The 21,429-nt window shown below is 38.1% G+C and overlaps 1 protein-coding gene across 3 annotated transcripts in view; it reads right to left on the bottom strand.

The window, feature by feature from the left end:
• The window catches only part of RIPK1 (receptor interacting serine/threonine kinase 1), a 37,770-nt gene continuing 16,341 nt past the window's right edge, over positions 1-21,429 (bottom strand). For all 3 annotated transcript variants that reach the window (XM_032861472.1, XM_032861471.1, XM_032861470.1), the window contains exons 5-11: positions 21,056-21,284; positions 19,156-19,305; positions 8,867-8,943; positions 5,381-5,477; positions 3,942-4,505; positions 2,580-2,723; positions 1-762 (exon numbers count right to left, since the gene is read on the bottom strand). In XM_032861472.1, the coding sequence (XP_032717363.1) occupies positions 476-762; positions 2,580-2,723; positions 3,942-4,505; positions 5,381-5,477; positions 8,867-8,943; positions 19,156-19,305; positions 21,056-21,284 (1,548 nt within the window). In that variant the 3' untranslated portion in view covers positions 1-475. The remainder of the gene's footprint in view (positions 763-2,579; positions 2,724-3,941; positions 4,506-5,380; positions 5,478-8,866; positions 8,944-19,155; positions 19,306-21,055; positions 21,285-21,429) is intronic.

Genomic DNA, 21,429 nt, shown 5'->3' with positions numbered 1-21,429 from the left:
AACAACAACAACAAAACCTAGTTGAAGAGAACTCACAATCTCACCGTACTTTGGTTATAACAGGAGTCTTTATGGAAAAGAGAGCATAAAATAAGAAGGTTGACTTTGTTTGTGTCCCCTGAATTTTTTTTTTTTCTTGCTGGAACAAAACTCCAGGAAAGTAAATGAATGATGTTGTTGAAGGTTATGGAATGAACTGAAAGAAAATTATCTTTCTCAAACATCTCTCTCTCTCTTTCAAAACCCAATTAGGCTACTTTCTGGATTGGGCCTTGGCCGTTAATAGGTCTTCCCGGTTAGTAAGCTGTTTGCTGTAGATTTCTTTCCCATTCTCCAGCTATGGAATGCAGGAGATTTTCATGCAGAGAACCTATATCAGTGAGGAAAGAATTCTGCAGGATCGGAGGCAGCACACTTTCAGTGGGTTACTTACTGGCGAGGAGATGACCTTATGCTGCCATGGCCCTTCCAGGAGTTAGCTCTCGCTGATACGTACCAAATAGTTCAGGAGGTCTGTTCTTGAACACTGGTAGAGCGCATAGGCCAGCTTTCCCACTGTGGCCCCCTTATTGCCTTCCCTCATCTGCCACTTTTGGAGCATCTGGTAAACCTTTTCTTTTAGTCCATCTCGCTCATAGTCATGGTCAATTTCATCAATCTGAGGTTCAGTGAAGCCCAGCTTACGGGCACAGTTTTTCCATTGCTTTCCCAGATTTTCCCTGACTGGATCCAGATGTTTGTCAGTCAGACTAGTGATATTTTCTGCCAAACAGAAAAGAGAAGAAGGTATCAGGCTATAATCCATTTGAACATTCTAGTTTCAAAAACCCGTATAAAGAGTATCGGGAGACAGTAAAAAAGATAACTTCTTAATTATGAGTTGTTGACCCATGAGGTGATACTTTATGTTTCTGGAAGCCCATTTGGAATGTTTATGTGAAGACAATAGAGAACCTCTTCCTCCTAGCAGATTCCTCTCTGAGCCACAGCTGATGGCTTTGGGAATGAAAGCCCAGCTTGGCTATGAAGTTGTTCTATACAACCTTATCCAGTGACCCCGTTAATATCAGACCTTCCTGATGTGAAGAGGAAAAAACGCCATTTTTGTTCCTTTTCGCATTGTCTACTTATATCTGGCCAGAATCAAGGTCATCCAACTCCCGATCCCCTGCACCCAACAATTCATTTTCCTCTTAGGGAAGTCAAGACCATCAAGGGTGAACTCATTCAATTACAGTGCCTTCCCTTGTCTTTTAAGGAATGAGGTATCTACTTTTCAAGATCTGTTTTGGGACTCCTCTCTCCTCTACCCTAAGTGCTATCTTCTCTTCTCCTACAGCCATACCCTCACTTTCTACTGGTCCCTTCTCCTTAGGCCTTCATAAAAATAACAAAAAGAAACTAAAGTATAAAACCACCATCACACACATTTTCCTCGATCCTCATCCCACCCCAATAAGCCAAATATAAGGAAAAAAGACATTTCATTCCTGCTCTCCTCCCCCACCACCAACTCCCATTCTTTTCCTAGCATCCCACAATGCAGCTTCTGTTACCACCACTGGATGGCAGTAGTCCAAAAACCTCCCAAGATATTTGCCAAGTTTTGTCAATACGTCTCCGGGAGAGGGACCCTGGTTTCATCAGATTCTCACAGGAACCTGTGTCACCCGAAAAATTAGGAACCTCCTCTCTAAGGTGGCCTAGTCTTCAATTGGATTAGGCTGGGGATTGGTAAACGATGGCCTGTGGGCCAAATCTGGCCTGCTGCCTGTTTTGTAAAAAAAGTTATATTAGTACACAGCCATGTACATATGCACATATCGTCTGTGACTGCTATTCACTATAATGTCAGCTGAGTAGTTGCAACAGAGACCTCAGAGCCAGAGAAACCTAAAATATTTACTATCCAGTTAATAAGATAGAAACATTTTGTCAATCCTGGGGTTAATCAGAAGGCCGGGTTCTTAAATCCTGTTGTTTTGGCCTCATGCCTGTGTTCTTCCCACTCCCCCACCCCCACCGTTGTGTTTTGGGATTAATGTTATGAGTGGAACCCTATAAGACTTACATATGAGTTATATAGTTCCATAAGTTACATGTAAGTTACATAGTGGAACCCTCTAAGAGAAAGCTCTCTTGTTTTTATTACAGGGGTGCTGTTGAGGGCATAGTCTTCTATCTTGTCAGAATCCCTTTTGATGAGATCGGAGGGAGCTGCCTCTCCCAGGTCTAAGTAGTGATATTGATCCTGATGATGATGGTGATGATGATGGTGATGGGTTCAACACTTTCATAGACCTTACTACGTGCCAGGCAGTGTTCTAAGCTCCTTATACATATTGACTCATTTAATTTTCATAACAAATCAGTTAATTAGATATTGTAATTACCCCCTATAATAAACATAAATAAATCACAAAGGAATTATATGGAAATTACAGAGACATGTTATAGAGAAAACATGGGGCAACTTTCAGGGAGAATAATCAGAGAAACTTCAGGATTCCACAACATCCCTCTAAACAAGTAAGAAAGTTCAAGGCTGCTAGACGACAGGTCCTTAAAGGAAATCTTACCAAAGATATCGTGGTACTTAGCAGCTGGCTCTTCTTTCAAGTTCATGTCCAGTGGCACTGAACTCATTCCACTAATCTCCATGTAATTATGGTCTCCAATCTGAATGCCAGCACTGTTGTGTATGGAACATTTCACAGACTCATCTGAATGGAGTGAAACACACAGGTAAGTATAGCTAGATCGAAAGCAAGAGAAATAAATACAACATGGTATAAGGGCAGAGCTTTCTTTACTCCAGAGGTATATTAAATTCTTTATTCTATGCCAACCTTTGAAACTTTCTTCTTTAAAATGTAGCTGAACCAATCTCACATCCATCAGGACAACTACTATAAAAACAAAACAAAACAAACAAACAAAAAAAGAAAGTAACAAGCATGTGGATGAACTGGTATCCCTGTGTGCTGCTGTTGGGAATACAAAATGGTGTGGTAAACAGTATGGAGGTTCCTCAAAAATTAAAAATAGAATTAGCTTAAGATCCAGCAATTCCACTTCTGGGTATCTACCCCAAAGGAACTAAATGCAGGGCCTCAAACAGATATTTATACACCCATATCTATAGCAGCAAGAGCCAAAAAGTGGAAGTCACCAGTGTCTATCAACAGAGGAACAGAGGAACAGATAAACAAAATGTGTTATATACTGACAATGGAATATTATTCAGCCTTCAAAAGGAAGGAAATTCTGACGCATGCTACAACATGGATGAACCTTTAGGACACTGTGCTCAGTGAAATAAGCCAGTCACAAGAGGACAAAGACTGTATGATTCCACTTATATGAAGTACTCCAGAGTAGTCAAATTCATAAAGATGCAAAGTGGAATGGTGGCTACCAGGGCTAGAGGGAGGGGAATGGAGAATTAGTGTCTGTTGAGTACAGAGTCTCGGTTTGGGAAGATGAAAAGAGCTCTGGAAATAAATGGTGGGGACGGTAGCCCAACATTTTGCTTTCATCACACATGGCAGTCTTTGAGTTTTATAAGATAAGAATTAAAATATCCAAGACTTCTTTCTTAACCTTCAGAAAACAGCAAGCAAGTAAAAGAACTCAAGCAGTGACCTTCACTTCCATCAGAGATTGGGTATAATGGGACCACTGTGATGCAGATTATAGAAGAAGATACCTACTGGTTACAAGGACCTGTAACCCAACACTTGTGGGCAGCTGCAATGAATCCCACCCAAACTGAGGCCAAGTGATCTGATGGAGACTATCCACAGTTGCATACTGCATCTGGTAGCTGAAGGCCACAAGCAACTCACCCTTGTCAACTTACAGTCTACAAGAGAGCTAATGGCTGCTTTATTTTCAGAAATATTAAAAAAAAAAAATGGTGCAGCTAAAAAACTGTTTACCTCTTGATGGGAAGGTGCCGAATGAAAGGGTGGGTGTGTTTCCCAGTAGGTTGGTCTCAGGCACTGGAGTTTTATGCACACTTGGCATATGGCTTGGATTTGGCCCATACCAAGCTCTTGAACTTGCTGCTCCCAGATCCTGTGGTCTTGTTCCAAAAGGGAATGGATTGTACAATCCATTGTTCCAGTACAGTACTTGGGGTTGGCTGGTTGGCCCCGTTGGTTGGTGTAGTGCATGACCAGGACTGGTTGCACTAGAGTAAGTAAGGCCTACTCCTGGATTCTGAACGTTCTCGTAAGGTTTTGGCTGTGCAAAAGGGTCATGGGAGACCCTTCGTCTCCTTTCCTCCTCTCTATTATAAACCACATTCTGTCTGAGTGGTTTTGTCTGCCTGTCCATGCGGCTGCCATGAAGATGGTAGTTGGCTTCCTCCTGGAGTTTACTCTGCAAGCTGAGCTGATTCTCCTCCTGCTGGTTCTCTAGGGAGGGAGCAAACCAGGACTCCTCCACGGGACCTATCCCAAGCCCCTGGGAACTGTGCAGTGAGCTGGGCTGTTCTGGGGCTGAAAAGAAATAATCAACATTGGAAAGAGTTTCATAAGGCAACAAGAAGTAAAATAAAAGCTGAGCACCATCACACATCTGTACCTCAAAATAAAATACTGAAACCTTTGACAACAAATAAAAAAGCATTTACTTGATGGTCCTCTTCCTACAAGTTATATAGGTAATTCGTAGAAGTCCCTGCATGGTAGTGAAAGAGTGCTGGAGAAATTTTAACAGGCAACAGAAACGTGAGTGTCATGGGAATGACCAAGGAAGAAAGGGACTTGTTTTGTAGCAGAGAAGGTGGCTGTCTCCTTGGTGTGACGCGGGGCTACAAAATGAGAACAGGAGCAGCTTGGTGTTCAGTACTTCCCATGGGTTCTTTTATTCTTTCAAAGCCCTGTAAGAGTAGGAGCAATTATTATCATGATTTGATGGACAGGGTTTATAAGAGGTCAATTTGCCTTAGAACAGATAGCTAATAAGTGGTTTCAATATCCTATACTCTGTTTTTCCTTTTGTTATAATGAAAAAAGTATACCTCCTTGAATCTGAGATCAGCTTCTCTGCTTGTTCTCTGGATCTGTTATCCCTGACCTCAAGGACCTCAAGGACACATGTCCCCTCTTGTTCCTGAGCCGTCACTTTCTCCCTGTCAGGTATGTTAGGCCTCTTACGTTCAGGATGCTTAAGAGATTTTGGTGAATACACTGTTATTCACTATTTCAGATATATGTATGTTCACTCCCAAATATATTATAAATTCCTTTAAGGCAGGGCCTAAATTTTATAGCTTCTTCTGTTTCTTTACAGTCCTGAAGAGTATTTCCTAGAAGAGAGTGAATGCATGAATAAGCAAGGGACTACATTACTTTCAATCACAGGATGTTACCTGAATTTGACCTGCTTGGAGGTATTGCTGTGCAGTCAATCTGGAGAGAATGCATTCTCTTCACAAATGAATTCTGGACTGGGTCTGGATATTCTTTCTGTAATTAACAGCATAAATGTATACTTTAGTATAAATAGCAGAAAATAGTTCCAGAAAGTTCTTATAAGAAAAATGAATCTTTTCAAATGGTAAAGATTTCATGTATCTCTTACAAGGAATAAACCTTTTTTAAAAAATAAACTTTTCCCCCCCAAATATCCAAAACAAGCTTAAAAAGAAGAACACATCTGGAGGATTCAAACTTCCTGATTTCAAAACTTACTACAAGACTACAGTTATCAAAACATTGTGGTATTGGTCTAAGGACAGGAAGAGACCAATGGAAGATAATAGAGAACCCAGAAATAAACCTTTGCATGGCCCACTGATTTTCAACAAGAGTGCCAAGACCATGCAATGGCCGAACACAGGATATCAACACCTAAAAGAATGAAGCTGGACCTTTACCCTTAGTACATACAAAAATTAACTCACATGGACCAAAGACTGAAGCTTAAGTGCTCAAACCATATAAACATTAGAAGAAAACATAGGGGAAAAGATTCATGACATTCAATTTGACAATAATTTCTCAACTAGGACACCAAAAACATAGGCAACAAAATAAAAATAAATAAATGCAACTACATCAAAATTAAAACCTCTGTGCATCAAAGGACACTATCAAGAGAGTGAAAAGATAATCCACAGAATAGGAATAAAAATATTTGCAAATCATATATCTCTGATAAGGGATGAATATGAAGATTATATAAAGAATTTGTACAATTCAACAATAAAACATAAACAACTTAATTCAAAAATGACCAAAGGGCTTGACTAAACATTTCTCTAAAGAAGATATACAAATGGCACATGAAAAAAGTCTCAACATCATTAGTCATCAGGAAAATACTCATCAAAACCACCATGTAAGATATATATGACATTATACTCATTAGAATGGCTATTATTTAAAAAACAAGACAAAACCCAGAGAATGTACAGTGTTTTTGAGAATGTAGAGAAGTTGGAACCTGGTGTATTGCAGGTGGAATATAAAATGGCAGGGCCATTATAGAAAACAATTTGATGGGTCCTCAAAAGTTAAACATAGCATTATCACACAACACAGCAATTCCACTCTTATGTATATACCCAAAACAATTGAAGGGAAGAGCTCAAAAAAAAATTGTACACCAATGTTTCATAGCAGCATTATTCACAGATAAAAGGTAGAAACAACTCAGTATCCATCACAGCTGAATCAATAATCAAACTGTGATAAACACATAAAATGCAGAATTATTCAGCCTTAAAAAGGAATGAAGCTCTAACACAGGCTACAACATGGATGAATCTTGAAAACATTATGCTTGGTGAAATAGGGTAAACACGAAAAGACAAATATTGTCTGATCCCCATGTCTGTAAGGTACCTAGAAGAGGCAAATTCATAGATAGAAACAGGAATTAAATGTTTCCAGGGGCTGGAAACCCTTATTTTATGGGTATTGAGTTTCTGTTTGGGATTTTTAAAAATGTAAATGGATACTAGCAATGTTTGTACAAGATTGTAAGTGTACTTAATGCTACTGAATTGTACACTTAAAAATGGGTACGATGGTGGGTGCCTGGGTGGTGCGGTCCTTTATGCGACTGACTCTTGGTTTCAGTTCAGGTTGTGATCTCCGTGTCAGGAGATTGGGCCCTGTGTCAGCGTCTGTCAGTACCCAGTCGGCTTAAGACTCTCTCCCTCTCCTTCTGCCCTCCCCCATCATGTGCACACACATACTCTCTAAAATAAATAAATCTTTAAAAAAGAAAAGAAAAAAATGGGTAAGATAGCAAGTTTTATGTTACATATATTTTACCGAAATATAAAAAGAGAAAAGTAGGAAAAGAGAGTGCCTGGGTGGCTCAGTTCGGCTCAATCCCAGAGTCCTGGGATTGAGTCCTGCATCGGGCTCCCAGCCCCATGGGAAGTCTACTTCTCCCTCTGACCTTCTCCCCTCTCATGCTCTCTCTCAAATAAATAAAAAAATCTTTTAAAAAAAAGTAGAAAAAGATATTCTGTTTTGCTATAAAAGTGATACTATCCATTATTAAAAATATAGAAAAGATACAGAATTATACTTAAAAAGAACCTACATTTACTGCCTCCACTTCAAGCACAAAATTAACATTTTGGTATTTCCTTTAAGTTTTTTTCTTAGTCATATTTGCATTTTGTTTTAATATGCAGTGTTTCTTTTAGTCTTCAGTTTTAATTTTTTCTAAGTTCCATTGTGATTTCCTTTTTGATCCACAGGGTATTTAAGAATATATTTCTTAACTTCTAATCACATGAGATTTTCTAATTTTAAGACAACTAAAATAAATTCAGAGCATAACTAAATAAATCAGAGCATAACTAAAATAAAATCAGAGAAAATTCTTTATATAACTACAATCCTTTTATTTTTTTAAAGATTTTATTTATTTATTTGACAGACAGAGATCACAAGTAAGCAGAGAGGCAGGCAGAGAGAGAGGAGGAAGCAGGCTCCCTGCTGAGAAGAGAGCCCGATGTGGAGCTCAATCCCAGGACCCTGGGATCATGCCTGAGCTGAAGGCAGAGGCTTTAACCCACTGAGCCACCAAGGCGCCCCATGATTACAATCATTTTAAGTTGGTTGATAATTGTTTTATTTCCCAAGACATGGTCAATTGTAAAGTATGTTCTGTATGTTCCTGAAAAGCCTTTAAAGGTAAGTATTCTGCAGTTATTAAATGCAGCATTTATTTCCATTCAGTCAAATGTTAATCATGTTCTTCAAATTTTTTACATCCTTACTAATTTTTTTTTGTCCATTTGTTCTATCAGTGAGAAATCTGTATTAAAATCTCCGATTTGTCTATTTCTCCTTTGAGTTTTGTCAAGTTTTGCTTTGTATATATTGAAACCATGTTATTAAGGGCATATACATATTTAAAGCTGCTATTATCTTCCTGGTGAATTGAACTTTTTATCATTATGAAATATTCCTGATTACTATGGTAATGCTCAGACACCAAATTCACTGCTTCAGGTTGAGGCAGATACGGCTCCCATCTGTTGCTCAGTGCAAGAGAATCAGGGGGAGGAGCCAAGACTTGTAACTGTGTCGGGTTAGCATTTTCTTTTTCTGTTCTATGACTCAGCATATATAATTCTGTTGGCTTTCTGTCATTCAAGAATTCCTCAAAATGACCGATCCACCTATGGCACTTTTAATTCTATTCCAGTGAATGGGTCCAGTATGCCAACTTGATGATTTCTGTATAAAATTGCTAATTTTGTTACATTGTGGTTATCAAGCTCGCTTACCTCAGATCTTGGTGACAAATTATATTGCTTTGATTTTCAAGACTGATAATATATATGCTTTAATATGTTAATGTATTGAGTACCTGCTAGGTTACCTACCTTTAAACTTGTCACATCGTCTTCTACATTTTCTTCTAATTGATCTACATAAAAAGGCCTAAATTTTTCTTCAAGGCCTGTATTAAAAAAAATAGTACTTTAAACTTCTTAGGTATTTTCTAAAGTAAAATTTAAATATTAGTAATCTATTATCTTTGAATTACTTACCTTAGTCTGTAGACAAAGCAGTAAAATAAACATTTTAATGCCAGATCACCAACTTACATGAAGAGACTAATAAGCCTAATAACTATGGGGACAGAAAGAGGGACAAAATAACACTGGAAACCAGGAGATGCTACCTAATAGCATGTTTCTGCAGCTGTAGCACAAAGTCCTATCTAATATGAATTCCTCTCCAAGTCAACAGGGATGGACGAACTGCTTGTTTCTCTCTCTCTGGAATCAGAATTATTATAGGTCAGAATACTTAGTATAGGGATTTAATATAAAGAGTTAAAAGCTGCTAGCCTTAAAAGAAAAAGGCAACTTCCACTTTCAGAAGATGGAGTAGACACACTTTTCCTCATTTCTCCCTCTTAAGCACAAGAACCCCTAGATATCACACATGAAACAAACATAAAAAAGAGTCTGAAAGGAGGAAAGGAAAGGACAGACCAACTAGGGACTTTGGGATCTGAGGAAAGACATGGTGATGACTTCACCAGGATTTCTTTTTGCCTTTAAGATCCCAGACAAGGAAGCTGGCAACACAACAATAAAAACAAAAACAAAACAAACAAAACAAACAAACAAAAAAAAACACCTAACAAAAGCCTGCTCTTTCTAGCCAAAGGACAAAGCAAGGGGCAGCCTAGGAAGACAGAGGACCTTTAGTCAATAACCATTCTCCAGCCAAACATCACAGAAAACACTGTGGCTCCACTCCTAACCTCACCAGCAAAGGCCAAGTAAGGAGACCTAAGACTTCCAACCTCATGCAACAGTAACAGGATACTCCAATACCCCACCAGGGTGATGTCAGAGAAGGCCAAATGGGAAACCAGGGCTTCCCTTCCTGCCAGATGGTAATGAGCTCCTCCACTCCATGGTATCAATGGACTATGAGGGTAAACTGGACTCACAACCTTAATTTGCAGTAATAAGGCACTCCCACCCATTCTAATGGAGAAGTGTCAGGAGAGGCCCCACAGGGAGTCACAACTTTCACATCCACTGCAGTGTCCGTGGAGACCAGGTGGACTCCCCTGGAACTTCCGCCCTGACCAGTACAAATAAAGAGCCCCTGCCCCGACTCAGGTGTCAACAGGGCTCAGTAGAAAACCTGGACTTCTTTCTACCTGTCAAACAGGGTGGCAGCACCTTCCATTGCCAAAGCTATGTCAGAAATGGCCAGCTAAAAGAGAAAGCTTGAAGAAGATCCAGAATTTCCTAACATTGTAAGAAAATGTACAAGTTTCAAGAGAAAAATCACTCATCACACTAAGAACCAGGAAGATCTAAAACTGAAGGTAAAATGATAATCAATAGATCCCAATACCAAGATACCAGAGATATTAGAATTCACTGTTTAAAACTTTTTAAACAGCCATGATACAAATGCTTCAATAAGCAATTACAAATAAGCTTAAAACAAATGAAAAAAGAGGGACACCTGGGTGGCTCAGTCAGTTAAGTGGTTGCCTTCAGCTCAAGTCATGACCTCAGAACCCTGGGATCAAGTTCCTCATCGGGCTTCCTGCTCAGCAGGGAGCCTGCCTCTCCTTCTGCCCACCATTCCCCTTCTTATGCTCTCTCTCTCTCTCTCTCTCACTCTCTCTGTGTCAAATAAATAATCTTAAAAAAAAAAAAAGAAACAGGAAGTCTCAAGAAAGAAACAAGATATAAAAGAAAGTTCAATGAAATTTTTGAACTGAAAAATATAGTAAACCAAAATGGATGAGTTCAACAGCAGAGTAAAGGGGAAAAGGAAAATCAGTGAGCTGGAAGACAGAATGATAGAAATAAACCAATCTGATCAAGAGAAAGAAAATAAACTGTGGGGAAAAAAGTGTAGAGAGCCTCAGGGACAAGTGAAACTGTAACAAAAGATCTAGCATTTTTGTTATCCCAATCTCAGAAAGGATAAAGACTGAAAAAAGTACTCTAAGAGATAATGGCTGAAAGCTTCTCAAATTTGGGAAGAGACACACATCTACAGATTCAAAAATCAAAACAAAATTCAAACAGAATAAACCCAAACAAATTCATACCAAGACAAATAATAATTAAACCTCTGAAAGATAAAGAAAAAGAATAAGTTGTGAAAGCACCCAGAGAAAATAGGTTAAAAAAAAAAAAAAGATTTCTTAACTAAAACCATGGAGGCCAGAGTATGTGGCACAGTATTTAAGTCCTAAAAGAAAGGAATTGTCAACCCAGAATCCTATACCCAGCAAAAAAATCCTACAGAAATGAAAGTAAGCTCAAGATAGTCTCAAATGAAGAAAAACTGTGATAATTTGTCCCTAGCAGACATACCCTAAAAGAATGGCCAAGGGGAACTTCCTAAACAAGAAGGAAATGATAAAAGAAGATACCTTGGAATATCAGGGAGGAAGAAAGAACACATGTGGTGTAATTAAAAAATAAATATTTGTTCTTTTTCCCAGCTTCAGCTGGTTCACATGGCAGGGAGCTCTCAAAATCCCTGGGGTCCCCTAAGCAGTAAGAATGTCTTTTCTAAGTTAATGAGACAGCTCCTGGCTAGAGGGATGAGGTAAAGAAGCTAGATAGCTTCAGGATGGGAGCTTGTCACCAGAAACACCTAGTTATGATTATAAGATTGGAGCTTTCAGTACCACTCTTTGACCTCCAGGGAGGGGAGAGGAACTAGAGATTTAGTTCAGTCACCAATGACCAGTGATTTAATTCATATTGCCTACCTAGTCAGGCCTCCATGAAAACCTCTAAACAATGGGGTTTGGAGAGCTTCCAGTAGTGACTACATTAAGTGAGTACACTGTTAGGAAAGTGGCATGGGAGCTCTGTGGCACACCAATCCCACCACCAATAACTTAATGAATCTCTTCCTTTGGCTGTTCCTGAGTTGTATCCTTTGTAATACCCCAGTAAATGTAAATAAAATGCTTTCCTGAGTTCTGTGAGTTCTAGTGAATTATTGAACCTTAAGACGGCATTATGAGGACTCTCAAATTTGTATTTGGTGGAGCATAAGTGTGGGTAGCCTAGGCATACTATCTGCACCTGATGTCTAAAGTGGAGACAGTCTTACAGCTGGGCTAAGCCCTTAAACCTGTGTAGTCTAATAATAACTCCAGGTGGTTAATGTCAGAATTTAATTGAATTCTAATTGTGATACATTTAGTGTCAGAAGTAGTACTATAAAAAACACCCCAAAACACAGTAATCAAAAATATGGGTAAATGCAATAGGCTTTCTTTCTCTTTTTGAGTTTTCTAAACTATCACTGACAGTTGAAGCAAAACTGTAACAATGCCAATGTGTTCTAAATATATGTAGAGGAAATATTTAAGGCAATTTTATACAGAGGAAGGTAAAGGAAAATGAAGTAAAGTTTTTATGCTCTGCTCAAACTGGTAAAATAATATCAGTATACTGTGATAAATTATGTACAGATAATGTTAACACCCAGAGTATCCACTGGAAAAACTATCCTCAAATATACTATCGATAAATTCAGGGGAGCCTGGGTGACTCAGTAAGTTAAGTGTTCGACTGTTAATTTCAGCTCAGATCATGATCTCAGGGTTGTAAGATGGAGCCCCGCATTGGGCTCTGTGCTGGGGCATGAAGCCTGCTTAAGATTCTCTCCCTCTGCCCCTTCCCTGTTCATATGTGCATGTTCTCTCTCTCTTAAAAAAAAAAAAAAGAAAGAAAAGCAGAAAAAAACACTATTGATAAATTCAAATGGGATTCTAAAAATGATCAAGAATGCACAGGAAGGCAACAAAATGAAAACAGAAATGAGACACACAAAGAACAAATAAAAAGCAAAATAAAATGGCAAATGTGAGCTCTAACATATCAAAATTACGCTAAATTAATATGGTCTAAAAACACCAATCAAAAGACAGACATTGGCAGAACAGGTTAAGGAAACGTGACTCAAGTACATGCTGTCACAAGAAACTCACTTCACATATGATTATAGACAATTTAAAGTAAAAAGATGGGGAAAGATAAATAAATATTAATAAGAGGAAAGAAGGGTGTCTGTATTAATATCCAACAAATCAGACTTCAGAGCAAAGATGACTGCTGGAGACAAAAGGGACATTTATATAATGATAAAAGGGTCACTCCATCAAAACATAGCAATCCTAAATATATATGCACCAAACAACAGAGATGGCAAAACCTATAAAACAAAAGATAAAACTAAAAGCATAAATAGGCAAATTCGCAATATTAGTTGTAGACTTGAATATCTCTCAGTAATTCAAAGAACTAGACAGAAAATCAGCCAAGACATAAAAGAATTAAACAACATCATCAATAGGATCTAATCTAGATTTACAGGACACTCTACCCAATGACAGCAGAATAATCTATTCCTTTCAAGTGTCCACATAACATATCCCAAGATACACCATATCCTGGGCCAAAAAATAAACCTCAATAAATTTGAGAGATGTTAAACACACAGAACATGTTCTCTGACTAAAATAAAATCAAGCCAGAAATCAGTAACAGAAAGATAACAAGAATACAACCAAACTCTTGAAAACTAAACAACATACTTCTAAAGAATACATAGATCTGAGGGAAATCTCAAGGAAAAATTAAAAATGCATTTTTAATTTTTGTGGGACATAACTATAGCAGTGCTGAGAAGGAAATTTATGGCATTACACACACATTAGAAAAGAGAAAAGGTCTCAAATCCAAATCGGTAATCTAAGTTCCAACCTTAAGAACCTAGAAAAAGAGGAACAAAACAAACAAAAAGTAGAAGAAAGGAAATGATAAAGAACAGGAATCTATGAAATGGAAAACAAAAACAATAGGGGAAATCAATGAAACAAAAAGCTGGTTATTTGAAAAGATCAACAGGAAGACTAACAAAGGAAAACAGAAGACATACATAACCAGTATCAGGAATGAAACAGGGGATATCACTACAAACACTGCAGATATCTAAACAATAATGAGAGACACTACAAACAACTTTACATATATAAATTTGACAACCTAATTGAAATATCATTTCCTCAAAAAATACAAACTACCACAACTAGAACTACCAAACCATTTGATACACTACTTTGATATAAAACAGACTACTCTGATATAAAACAGGTCATCTTGATAGCTCCTATACTACTAAAGAAATCAACTTTTCAGTTTTTAAATTGAAAAAAAAAAAGAAAGAAAGAAAGAAAGAAATTTCCAGGCCTGGATGGTTTCTTGGGAGAATTCTACCAAACTTTTAAATAATTAACATCACTTACATCACCCATTCTCTTCCAAAAATTAGGAGGGAAAACTTCTCAATTTATTTTATGAAGCCAATATTGATCCTGATATCAAAACCAGACAAAGATAATACAAAAAGCAGAAAGTTATAGACCAATGTCCTCATGACTATACTTGAAAAAGTCTTAATAAAATATTAGTAAATAGAATTTATCAATATATTAGAAGAATCACACACCATTACCAAATAGGTTTCATTCCTGGGATGCAAGGCTGGTTAGGTATTAAAAAATTAGTATAATTCACCATCTTAACAATTAAAAGAAGGGAAATCACATCATCATACCAATCAATGCAGGAAAAGCATTTCACAAAATTCAAAACCCATTCATGATAAATTCTCAGAAAAATAAGAAAATGGTGAACTTCATCAAGTGATAAAGAGTATCTACAAAATACCTACAGCTAACATACTTCATACTGAAAGTCTGAGTGTTTTCTCCTAATATTGAGAAAAAGTGAGGATGTCTGCTCTCACTGCTCTTATTCAAGATAATGCTAGAAATTCTAGCCAATGTGATAAAGTAAGAAAAGGAAATAAAAGTCAGATCAGAAAGGAAGAAAGAAAACAGTCTCAATTTGGAGATGACATGAAAATCTAAAGAAGATATCCCAAAAAACTCCTAGAACTAATAAGTCACTTCAATATGGTCATAAGATACAAGATTAGCATGCAAAGAAACCAACTATATTTCAATATTCTAGCAATGAACAAATGGACACCTAAATTTAAAATATAGCTGACTTACAATTGCTCAAAAGAGAAATATATAGGACTTGTATGCTGAAGACTATACAACACTGATAAAACAAATCAAAGAAGATATAAATAAATAAAGAGACATATTGTGTTCATGGATTAGAAAACTCAATATAGTAAAGATCTCAATTCTCCTCAAATGGATATACTGATTTAACATAATTTCTATCAAAATCAGGGTGAGATTTCTTTATAGACAAGATTTTTCTAAATTTTATATGGAAATACAAAGGAACTAGAGTAGCTAAAAGAATTTTTTAAATAAAAAAAAAATGGGAAGAATCAGTCTACTCGGTTTTAAAACATACCACTATATTAAGACTGTGGGTATTGGCAGAGGGATAGATGCATAGATCAATGGACCAGAATAGAGAACCCAGAAATAAGCGCATACAGATATCCCAACTTATTTCTGCCAAAGAAGAAAAAGCCACTCAATAGAGGAAAAATAGACTTTCCTTTTTTTTTTTTTTTTTAAGATTTTATTTATTTATTTCCAAGAGGGTGCGTGAGTGGAGTGAGGGGCAGAGGGAGAAGCAGGCTCCCCATTGAGCAGGGAGCCTGATGTGGGGCTTGATCCTGGGACTCCAGAATCATGACCTGAGCTGAAGTCAGACATATAACCGACTGAGCCCCCCAGGCACCTTGGAAAGATAGACTTTCAACAAGTGGTGCTGAACAAGAGGATACTGATAGGCAAAAAATGGGATTCACCTAAGCCACATATCTTATACAAAAATTAACTCAAAATGGATTGTGTTATTTTTCCAATAAAATATAAATTGAGTAACAGGTAAGAAAGACAATCAAATATTTAGCTCTGTGCTATTGTTCTTTGGTTATAAATTAAAAATTTTCCGTGACAATTATAGAAAAAAAAATACTTAACACAGATTTAAATGTAAAACTGTAAGAATTTTAGGGGCGCCTGGGTGGCTCAGCGGGTTAAAGCCTCTGCCTTCGGCTCAGGTCATGATCCCAGGGTCCTGGGATCAAGCCCCACATTGGGCTCTCTGCTCGGCGGGGAGCCTGCTTCCCCCCTCTCTCTGCCTGTTTCTCTGCCTACTTGTGATCTCTGTCAAATAAATAAATAAAATCTTAAAAAAAAAACTGTAAGAATTTTAGAAAAAAACACATTATAAGATCTTTGAAAGCTAACCCTGACAGTGTTCTTAGGCTGGACACCAAAAGTGCAATCCATAAGAGAAAAAATTAATGAACTAGAGTTCATCAAAAACTTTTACTCTGTGAAAGATGCTGCTAAGAGGATTAAAAAAAAAAGCACTACATGTTGGAAGAAAATATTTGCAAACCACATATCCAATGAAGAAATACCATATAGAATATGTAAAGAACATTCAAAAATTCAATAGTTAAAAAGAAACAAGCAATCTAACTAGAAAATGGGCAAAAGTTAGTAAAGCAATATTTTACCAAAACAGATAGACAAATAGCAAATAAGCACAAAAAAAGACATATTCAATATCATTAGCCATTGGAGAAATACAAATTAAAACCACAGCAAGATATCACTACATACTTATCAGAATGGCTAAAATTATATAGTGACAATATCAAATGCTAGCAAGGATACAGAGAAACTGGATCACTGGTGGTTCACACTGCTGCCAGGAACATAAAATGGTACAACCACTGGAAAATAGTGGCAAAAAGAAAACCCCACAAAAAAAAGCAAAACAAAACAAAAAAACCAATCATGAAACTACTGTACAACCTAGCTGTCTCACTCCTGGGTATTTATTCCATAGAAATAAAGACTTATATTCACACAAAAACCTGTAATATGAATATTTACAGCAGTGTTCATTGTAACAGCCAAAAACTGGGAACAAAGCAGATTTCCTTTGAGGTGAAAATAACTGTGGTACAGCCACACCATACAAGGAAAAGCAACAAATCATTAATAAACACAACAGCCTTGATGAATCTCCAGGGATTTATGCTGAGTGGCAAAAAGTCAATCCTGAAGTGTTTCCAAAAAGTATTTTATGATTCTATTTCCATTTATGTAACATTTGCGAAATGACAAAAAAAAAAAAAAAAGAAATGGAGAACAGATCAGTAATTGACAAAGGTGAAGGAGGGGGGTGGGGCTGGGGAGGAAAGTGGGTGTAGCTATAAGAGGGCAATATAAGGGGCTCTTGTGGTGATGGACATGTTCTGTATCTGACTCTACCAATGTCAACATCCTACTTGTAATACCATACTATAGTTTAACCAGATGTTATCATTGCGGTAAACTCAGTAAAAGGATAAGGAATATTTCTTATTTCTTTTCTTTTTCTTTTTTTTCCTAAGATATTATTTTATTTATTTGGCACAGAGAGAGAGGAGAGAGTGGCAGGGAGAGTGGCAGGCAGAGGGAAGGGGAGAAGCAGGATCCTCATGGAGCAGGGAGCCCAATGCAGGGCTTGATCCCAGGACTCTGGGATCATGACCCGAGCCAAAGGCAGAGGCTTAACTGAGTGAGCCACCCCAGTGCGCATTGTTTTTTTTTTTTAAATAAAAGATTTTTAAGTAATGTCTACACCCAACCTAGGGCTTAAACTTACAACCCCTGAGATCAAGAGTCCCACACTCTACCAACTAAGCCAGCCAGTACCCTTCTGTGTTTTTCTTACAACCACACGTACATCTACAATAATCTCAAAATAAGCACTTTAATTTTAAAAAAAGTGAAAAAGGCATAAAACAAGAGAAAAGACCAAGTCAGGAGAAGATTGGCCAACTAAGAGAATAAGAAAATAAGCAAATAAACCAAAGTACTCCTTTAATCCTTGGTAGTAGTTGGAGGCAGGGCTTTAATTCTGTTTTCTCATAGCAAAAACGGGCTCCTAAGTGACTTCTTGCTATTTATTTTTTGCTCAACTGTTTGTCTTTCCTCTGATTTCCATGTTTCCTCTGCATCTAGGATCTTAGCAAGATCCTAGGTAACCTAGGGGAGTGGGAAGAAGTGCAAGGATGTGAAAAACATCCATGTCCCTCTCCCTCTTCCTCTACTACAGGCCCAATCTAAATGAGAACATACATTTCCAAGGATGTCAGCTACACAAAGGGAGAGAGAAGAAATAATAGAAGCTAAGAGACAACGAGGCCAGTGGAAGCAACCCAAGTATCCATTGACAGATGAATGAATAAAGAAAATGTGGTCTATACACACCACGGAATACATATCATCCAGCGATAAGAACTTCTGACACGGGCTACAACATGGAGGAAGCTTGGACATTATGCTGACTGAACTAAGCACGGCACAAAGAGACAAATACTATATGATTCCACTTACATGAGGTACCCAGAGGAGTACCTTTCTGTTTATGTAACAATAGAAATAACAGAATAAATTCAGAGAGATGAAAAGTTAGAAGGTGGTTACCAAGGGCTGGGGGGAGGGGAATGGGGAGTTGGTATTTAATGGGTACAAAGTTTCAGTTGAGGAAGATGAAGAAGTTTTGGAGATGCGCGGTGGTGACAGACGTACAACACTGTGAACGTACTTAATGCCATTGACCTGTACACTTAAGAGAAGGTTAACATGGTCAATGATGTTACGTATATCTTAACACAATTTTTTTTTTTAGAAATTTTATTTGTTTTTTAATTTTTTTTTAAATATTTCATTTATTTATTTGACAGAGATCACAAGTAGGCAGAGAGGCAGGCAGAGAGTGTGGGGGGGTGCGGGGTGCGGGTAGCAGGCTCTCCACTGAACAAAGAGCCCGATGTGGGGCTCGATCCCAGGACCCTGAGATTATGACCTGAGCCGAAGGCAGAGGCTTAACCCACTGAGCCAACCAGGCGCCCCAATCTTAACACAATTTTTAATAAGTTAATTATGAAACAAAAAAGAAATAAGAGCACATTGTAGGCCTTCATGCTTTTGAGAGGGATGGTATCTTTTCATTGAACAAAATGTTTGAAATCTAGAAAATCAATTTGAAATCACAAGTGGAACTGAGTTTTCTGAAAACTTAAAGCAACTTGATTATATCTTCCTAGGAAAAAATCGCCTCACCGGCAATGTACAGGTCATAAAAGATGCCCTTACCAGTAAATGTTGGCCGAATGTCTGGTTTTGCCTCCCAGCACTGCTTCATGATGCTGATTATCTCCTCTGGGCAGTACTCAAGGATGTCTTCCACATTTGGCCTGTTCCCAGATTTAATGCATATTATCAACTGCTCTTCACAGATCGCATCTATAAAGCAAAGAAGGATTTAAGTTGACTTTCTCCTCAGGTCCTGCATGTCTCAGGTAGGGAGGTGGTAGAACTTGGACAAAGCTGCTAATCTCTCTCTACCAAGGCTGTGCTTTTAGTCCAGGTGCCTCATCCAATAGGGTCAGAATGACCCCCTGAAAAGGCACTGACATAGTCTACTGTCCAGATGATCAAACAACATTTAACCTTGGCAAGGAGAGACAGAATTCATCACAAGGTGGCCGCCTGGTAGAACAAATAAAATATATAAATAAAACCAATGGCATACTCCAGATTTTAATACAAAAACAAATATGGTATAGCTCTTACCTGTAAGGAGCTCAGTCTATTGAGAGTGACTGAGAATACAGAGTGGTAACTGCTATTCAAGGAGTACATAGGGTTCTTCTAACACAACCGTGACTAGAAGGTCAGAGAAGGCTTTGCTGAGTCAAGAAAATAAGCCGGATTTATCCATGTAAAGAATCAGGAAGGAGGACTCAGAGAGGATTCCAGGCTAGGGAAGCAGGATATGAATAGACTGGAAGTCCCCGAAATCATCATGTGTCCCAGGAATTATGAGTAGTTCACTCTCACTGGACATATTGACTAAGGAAAGAGAGATAAAGAATAAGGATAGAGAAAGACAGAAAAGCCGTATCAGAGAGGGCCTTGTATTCCATACTGAAGAATTTGAACTTTACCTGAAGGCCCAGGGAGCCTTGGAAAGATTTAAATAGATGAGAGATGGTCATACTTGCCTTTTAGGATGACCAGCTTGGCTGCAGTGTGAATGGGGAATGGCATGAGCAGGCTTCAGCAGAAATACGGAAGGTGTGACCAGCAGAGTCTGGTGGGGGTAGAAGTGTATGTATACCTTGAACTCATAGATTTTGATGCCTGATTGGATATGGGAAACAAGGGGTAAAGCTGAGACTGGGATGCATAAGGTTTCTGGTCCAGCAACTTGGTAGGTAGATGGTGATGCCATTTTCTGAACATGAGAAGAGCAAAGCTGAGTGGACAACAAAGGGAACATGGAGAAGATGAGTCTATTTAGGGGATGTTGCTTTGGGGTTCCTCTGGTAAGTGTAATGGACATAACAGATAAGTGGATATCCAGGCCAGGGCTAGAGATAAGAGATTTGAGTGGCAATGGGTGATCATTAAACCAGGGGAGCTGATAATCACCCAAGAAAATGGAACCAGAGAATGTCCATTAGTCTGAAGAATGACTACTTCTGTATCTGTTCTCCTACATGAACCATGTCTTTTCTCACCTCTTCATTCTTTATTTGAATTAAAGTGCCCACAGTAAGTACTGAAAAGAAATGATTCTCGAGTAAGGGAGCAAGTGAATGAATCAAGTATGAAATACAATGTTTCATAAGCAGAAGCAAGCAAGCTTTCTAGTCCAGGAAGAATCCCGGAATTTTATGGCACCTCCCGAACTCAGATATATCGTCAAGTCTCCTACTTGTCCTGTGATCCCTGATTCCCAAACTGAAATTACTTTCATTCAACCTCATGGTGTTGAACACCTACTGTGTTCCAGGCACTGTGTGGGCAGATACTGGTAAAGTAGCACTGAAGAAATCAAATATGGTCCCAGACCCTGTGTAGCTTATGGTCTAACGGGTAAGAAAGACATTAAATGAACAGACATGATAAGTCTTAACTGACTTCACTGAAGGCCACTATTTTACTCAGCAGGTCTGATTAACACCTCACTCCTCTACAAATGTCTTACTTTCATAGGGCTCCTTATTAGCAAATATTGCCCAAAGTACTATGCCAAAGCTGTACACATCTGACTTCTCGGAGGGCTTTGCGTTGATGTCATTCAGATGCTCAGGGGCCATGTAGCAAAGGGTTCCACCGTTTTTCTTAGAGACTCGATTCAATTTCCTCTGCTCGTTATGTTCCTCTTTAGTCAGTTTACTCCACATCTTAAAGGAAGCAACACCAAGATCAGCTATCTGCAAGAGATCAAACCAATGGGATTATTCTGTGAGAGCCACAGGCAAATCAGACTTGTCTTTAAATTTGGGGGTTAGCTAATAGATGGGAGGTATAGTGGATTTCCAGAAATTTCCACTAGGTAGAGCAGCTAATTCTGAACAA

Source organism: Lontra canadensis, unplaced genomic scaffold (assembly GCF_010015895.1).
Source record: "Lontra canadensis isolate GAN:19392208 unplaced genomic scaffold, GSC_riverotter_1.0 scaffold21, whole genome shotgun sequence".
In the NCBI taxonomy this organism is placed as follows: Eukaryota; Metazoa; Chordata; class Mammalia; order Carnivora; family Mustelidae; genus Lontra; species Lontra canadensis.
The sequence above is the reverse complement of the archived record's forward strand: the minus strand, read 5'-3'. Positions and strand labels throughout refer to the sequence as shown.